Source organism: Monomorium pharaonis, chromosome 3, assembly GCF_013373865.1.
Source record: "Monomorium pharaonis isolate MP-MQ-018 chromosome 3, ASM1337386v2, whole genome shotgun sequence".
NCBI classification, from domain to species: Eukaryota; Metazoa; Arthropoda; class Insecta; order Hymenoptera; family Formicidae; genus Monomorium; species Monomorium pharaonis.
Window position 1 is genome coordinate 10,876,023 of NC_050469.1, and position 6,468 is coordinate 10,882,490.

Here is a 6,468-nt window from a genome sequence, read left to right on the forward strand (position 1 = left end):
TTTATATTTAAAAGCAATTTTTATTTAATTTATGAAAATGACATGTAATATCAGTAAATAAACAATATATTTTTACTTACACAATACACATACAATTATGTCAATTATCTAACAATAGATTCAAAGGTCGCAGAATATTTCAATCAATATTTGTATTTGTTCGGATTGTATTTAAATTGTACTTATCATAATATATGAACATATTTTATGATAATTTAAAATATATTTAAAATAAATTTTTAATCTTACGTGTACACAGGCGTACATGCATATGCAAGATATAAATTTCAGTAATGGTTCAATAAACTATTAGTAAAGTTTTTTTAATCTATTCATTAACTGAATTGCTTATTACATATTTAGCAAATATAGAAAGATATTAACATGTACAAAATATTAAACACACTATTAACACTATATTAAAAAAACATTTAAAAATATAACAATCAATTTCGACAAACTACATGTCTATACTTAAGAGTTAAATCATAAAATTACATAATATTTACAGTCATCGCTATAAATGTATAATATAAAAAAGTTAATTACAATTCATTACACACAGCATAATAATCTTTGGCGTGGATGAGAAAATGTGTAAATATGAAATTGATCTTTTTTTTATACATATATAATTATGCAGATTATTAAGAAAAATTATATTTTTATTAGTTATTTCTACATTAACACTTTGTCAAGAATAAGGGAGGATTAAATTCTATCATGTAAATAGTCTTGAAATAAAAATGTTAAGAGTTAAAACGTATATTTAAACGTATATTTTAAGCCATAAAGAAAATATTTTAGAAATATATAAAGAATTAGAGCAATTTGATCTTATTCACTTCTCGAAGGTTCTTGCGTCTAAAATATTTAAAACATTTTTAATCTAGTAGTAGAAAATGAATATTAATATTCCTTTAATTTTATTAATTTTATATATACTGCACCAGATCTTTATATTCCATTTATATAGTTTTCAAAGTAAATAAATGCTTGAATTATTAATTACGTTAAAGAAATTCATTTTTTATTAAATTTTTCATTATTTAATTATATTTTATTACAAATTAATATTTGTAATATTATATTTCATAAAAAAGAATATTTTTGTACACAATTGGTAATCCAAATAAGATCTACAGGGAAAATGACAAGAAAAAATTGTTAATCAAAATTAGATACATTGTTATATTGTACAGTTTAATGCAATGTCTTATGATGCAAGAGTTAGAAGAAATAAAATGTTTAACTTTTTTCGAAATGATATAATAATATAAATATTCAATAGATATTTGTTTCAATTTTGGAAATAATTAACATAAATAACATATGATAAATTACAAATATTGCACCTATAACTATATTTTAAGAGCATTATGATATACTGGAATAAAAATTTTGTAAGTGTATTATAATGCGTTATGATAATTTTTTGCAGTAAGACAATGTGCATAAGGTATATTTTTGTAACGTTACTAATATCTTTTACGTAAATTATTATCTTTAAAAAAGTGGCATATTATTTATTATAGTGGCATATTATTATAGTAAAAGATTACAAATTGTATTATATCCGCGTATGAAACGAGTGATTTCTTCTACAATTTGTTACTCTGGAAGTTATGTTATTTTTCTATAAATTGTAATATTAGACAAATATGGCTATAAAATAACTATCTGCCTTGATTGCTTGATGGTGTTGTGGTTTGAGTAGGAGGCACACTATCCTTACACACTTTGGCAGTCATTTCAGCTAATGGTTCTAATTCCTTGGGATTAATTAAATCAAATTCTGTTACAAAATAGTAGAAATGCTTGTAACATGTGTTTACATGTGCTTCCTACAATAATAATAACATGTTCATTCAAAGATCTCTGTAATGTAATAAAATACTAAAAATACTTCAGCTGATATAAATACTTACTGCTCCTATTGCTACAATACGATCAAAATGATGGATATATACATGGACAAAAACTCTAAAGAGACGTGTCAAAATTTTTCTACACAGTGGTATAAATGTCTTCGGAAATGGCACATCTGCAATAAAAATAATTTATATATCTTGATATTAAACAGGATTTTATATCAAATAATATTATACGGTGTAGATACAAAACCTGTTGACACTGGAAAAACGGTTTCGTTATTTATTTGAGCTTCAATCCAATCCATAAGAAGAGCAACGTATTGTGGCGCTGGTAATGCTGTTGGCTTTTTATATTTTTCACCATCTGCCCATAAATATTCAAAACGTGCTCCACCACTCATTGTTGGACAAGATGCCGAATCGCAGTACTCGGACACAGTACCATATATAAGATTTATTCTATTAAAAAAGTCCACAACTAAAAACAGAAAAAAGTATATATGTAATTGTCGTATTCTCTATATAGGCAAAATGTTTTTTAAAATAAAATAAGAATATTCAGAATATTTTTCTCATCAAATAGAATAGAAAAGTTACAATAAAACAAAAAAGCACATACCAAAGTACTTTTGATAAAATTTTTACATAATTTTAAATCTTTGTATTGCCATTAAATATTTTATATACCGTGAACAGCGATCCAATCGTTCAGATCTTCTCCAGGAGGTAATTTGACAGCAGATCTCAGATTGATTCCAGAATTGAGAGAAGCTTGAGCTTGTTTGTATAAGGAGTAACGCAATGTTCCATGAGCAAATTTTTTCTTAGGTCTAAATGTCTACAATTACAATAAATATGACTATATATATACATACATTTTTTAAAATAATTATAAGAATTAATTTTTACAATACATTGTGCATACACTCAAATATACACAATATACACAATATATTGTATATTATATACAAAAACAATATTACATAAACAAAACTACAAAAAAGGCAAATTATTGCAGATTTTGGGGCAAAATAAATTCTAGGTTAGTTTAAAATCTAGTTACTACAAGTCAATAACCGCGTTTTTACCTTGCCTTTTTGGAAGAATTCTATAAACCCGCTTAATGTGGTCATCGTGCGTACGAAAGTTTATTGTCACTGTTATTCCCAATTGTATATTCTCATAAGAAATTTGAGGAAAGAGGAAGCACTTGGCCTAGGCGTCACTCTGAATTTTCATCTTACTCATTCTACGCGCTCGCGTTCGCCGGTATTAAAAAAAAAAAAAAAAAATTACAGTGAAATATTTTCTCGCATCACATGGGTGAACTGCGGAAGAATATTCGATCCGGAACACACTTCTCATACACTCTAAATGCACTGAAATTCGTCCTGCGATTGACAACGATTGAACTCATTGAACGTCATCAGTGGTCGTCAGTGATGAGAGGATAGCTGTGTTGCGATTCCGAGCAATTCCGAGCAATTCCGAGCGAGCCCGAGCACACTACCACCGTCGCGCTCCGTCTATCCGGGAGCCGTGCGCGCTCGGCTGTACTCGACTGCACTCGGTTGCGCTCGGCGTGAGCTTGCGCTTTCTACTACGGCCTGCGTACGGGCCGAGCAGTATGCCGAGTCGGTCAGGCAGTGTTGGAGCCGGCCGAACGTAGGTCACGTAGGTCGTAATACTTAGCGGAGCGACGGCTTACGGAATATGCGTATTGTGTAACGTGCGTGAGTGTGCCGGGCTCGGAATCGTAGCACAAGATCAGGGGCCCGATTCTTGAAGTCATTCGCAAGAGAAACGTATACGCAAATACTCGCTCTAACAAAAAGTTGTAAGTTTATTGGTTAATAGCCATACGATAGCCAATAAATTTCCAACTTTTCTGTAAGAACAGAATTTGCGAATACGTTTCTCTTGCGAATGAATTCAAGAATCGAGCCCCAGAAGCTGTGTTCCGATATTACTCTGCCAGTATTGAAAATTTATAGTTTCTGCTACGTACACTGTAGATTTTCAGTACTGGCAGTAATATCGGAATCATCGGAATGCAGCCAGAGACGTGTGGGAAGGCTGCGAACTGTAAATCGCGAAATGGAAGATATATATGATCGATCATATGTGAAAATTCTGCCAAATCTGAATGATTAGACGAATGTAATATTAGTTTTATTTATTTCGATTTATTTTTTTATTCTGACGGTTTGCAAATATGCATATATATATATATATATATGTGTGTGTGTGTGTGTGTGTGTGTGTGTGTGCAGGATTGGTGAGTTAATATATAGCACTGTCGGTAAAGTCATTCGCGGTTGCTAATCTTCGATAATGCCTCGTTAAAGGTGCCTTTTCACGCTGACACTTGACGCTCATTTCCATTTCCAGCGTCAAAAGACATCACGTGACTAAAAATGACGAATGGATATCTTTGTGTTTAGTCACGTGATGTCTTTTGACGCTGAAAATGAGCGTCAAACGTCAGCGTGAAAAGGCACCTTAATGCTTTCGCGCGCGCTCGGCAGTTTGAATAATGCCCGTTATTTCTGCGCAATGTGCCGTGTGATTTTGTCGACAATTGTACGTCATATTTGACACGACAGTATTACGAAGATAATCGCGGAGGTGATCGCGAAGATAATTTAAATTAGTTTAAATTAATTATACACCTGACGGTGAATAGTTGTCGCGGCCAAGCTGTGCACACTCTCGCGCGCATGCGTCGTCGTATTCGGTGCGTCGTCGTATCGTCGTGTGCGGCAGTGAATCGTGTCTCGTTGATTGTTGTTTAAGTCGACAATCGTGATTAAACCGCTCGTTGATCGCTCGGTGTCAAATCGCCCCGCGAGCGTGCGCCTCGAGGAAGGCACAAACGCCAGGAGGTGATTGAAATTCATAGATTCTTAGAACTAATTCGTTACTCGTCGCCTCGTCGTGCGCCGAGTCGAGTTTCGTGACGTGCCTCTCGATGAACTTTTCGAGAATGCTGCGAGGAATTCGGGGAATTTCTCGCGAAAATTTCGTCGTCGCGTCGCGCGGTCGCGCCTGGACGATAACTTTCGCGATCGTCGCGTCGTTTTTGCGGTTAGGCCGAAGGCAGAGAACGAGACGTAGGTGTCGTAGTCGTAGTCGTAGGGTAAGGCAGAGAAAAACGTAAGTCGTAATATACTACTATTCTAGAGTCTAGAATAGTATACTACGACATGTATGACTTACGTTTTTCTCTGCCTTACCCTACGACTACGTTGCGACACCCACGTCTCGTTCTTTGCCTTCGGCCTTACCGATTCGCGCGCGTTCGCGACTCTCGGCGCGGAGATGCGACGTGAATTACGCGTGCGTAACGTGTCCTCGTCAGGGATCATCTTCGTGGCGGGTAAATCGCCGTATTAAATTCATCCGCGCGCAGTTTGGCGGTTTCGCGGAAGGATCACGGCAAGGTATCGAAGCAAGATGTCTCTCAATTTAATCGCGGTTTGCCAACGTGTAACTCGTCTCTGTTAAATTCCGTTGTGAAATAAATATCGTGAGTGTGCGTCAGTTGCCGAGGGAAACCTCAGAAAGGACGTCGAGGAGGAAAACTGCAGAAATGGGGTTTTGGAATCGTTGGAGTCGACTCGTCGTGCGATTGCAGTTCATCGAGTAAGTAATAAATAAATAAGTTTCCGAAATTTTTTGAAATGCCTGTTTATATTGAGCTAATTTTAAATTAGGCTGATTATTAGCTCGCAATTCTCCTGCCGTCTTTGCACAAAGAGTATAAGGTAGATCTCCGATATTATTAAGATATTTTTAATTAGTTGTTTAAGAACAGCCCAGAATGTGGAGAGAATATGATTACTCTCTTTAATTAAAACAAACAATAAGCTTCTATTTGACATTAATGTAGCGAATTATATGTATATGAATGCAGTGTGGCACATAGAAGAACGTAAGCGTACTGGAAAAAGTATTAAACAATTTATTTCTTGAATATAACTTTATTTTAATATGAAATAAATCTTTATTTAAATACGGTAAAATATATAACATTTTATTTCTAGAAATTAAAAAAAAAATTACGAAAAATGAGATGTATTTCACAGAAATGTTAATTTCGTTATCACAATCAAATTTTTGTATAATTTAATAAATGAAGAAAACGTTGTAAATAATACTTGTCTGTTAATATTGTATTTCGATATTTTTTCACAGTGCAGTTAGTAAACAAATTGGCGAACTACAATCTAAATGTAAAGTAGTTGCAAATCAAATATGTTGATTTTCTTACTAACGATTACGTTTTATTAGCTTAAGTTTTTTCATGTGCCACTATACATATAAATGCACATATACGTATAAATCTAATTGTTTATATTATATTATAATATAAATTTTATAATATAAATAGAGACTTAATCCGGTTGAAACTAATGTAAAATAATATATAAAATATAACGTAAAATAACCAGATATCGGCATGTAACTGCAAGTTCGCAATTACAGCGCCTTTTTGAATTATCTTTTATCTCGGATAGTAATATTCAAGCATATATAGCTCTTGCTGATAAATTCGCGACTTTGTATAATTTATTATTTATTGAAAATATAA

At 33.1% G+C, this 6,468-nt stretch overlaps 2 protein-coding genes across 6 annotated transcripts in view; one reads left to right on the plus strand and one right to left on the minus strand.

The window, feature by feature from the left end:
- On the minus strand, positions 1-3,313 carry LOC105831146 (MOB kinase activator-like 3). Its single transcript, XM_012671092.3, has 5 exons — positions 2,963-3,313; positions 2,562-2,712; positions 2,125-2,352; positions 1,929-2,044; positions 1-1,844 (listed from the first exon to the last, which is right to left on the minus strand). The coding sequence occupies exons 1-5, from the start codon at positions 3,005-3,007 to the stop codon at positions 1,677-1,679; spliced, it is 708 nt and encodes a 235-aa protein (XP_012526546.1). The 5' UTR covers positions 3,008-3,313; the 3' UTR covers positions 1-1,676.
- Positions 3,314-3,763: 450 nt separating this feature from the next.
- LOC105831519 (lachesin) overlaps positions 3,764-6,468 on the plus strand; it is a 268,879-nt gene continuing 266,174 nt past the window's right edge. For 2 of the 5 annotated variants that reach the window (XM_036284104.1, XM_036284107.1), the window contains exons 1-3: positions 3,764-4,034; positions 5,287-5,317; positions 5,419-5,519. In XM_036284104.1, the coding sequence (XP_036139997.1) occupies positions 4,021-4,034; positions 5,287-5,317; positions 5,419-5,519 (146 nt within the window). In that variant the 5' untranslated portion in view covers positions 3,764-4,020. Of the gene's footprint in view, positions 4,760-5,235; positions 5,520-6,468 lie in introns of all 5 variants that reach the window. The other 3 variants (XM_036284116.1, XM_036284105.1, XM_036284106.1) reach the window with 3 other exon arrangements.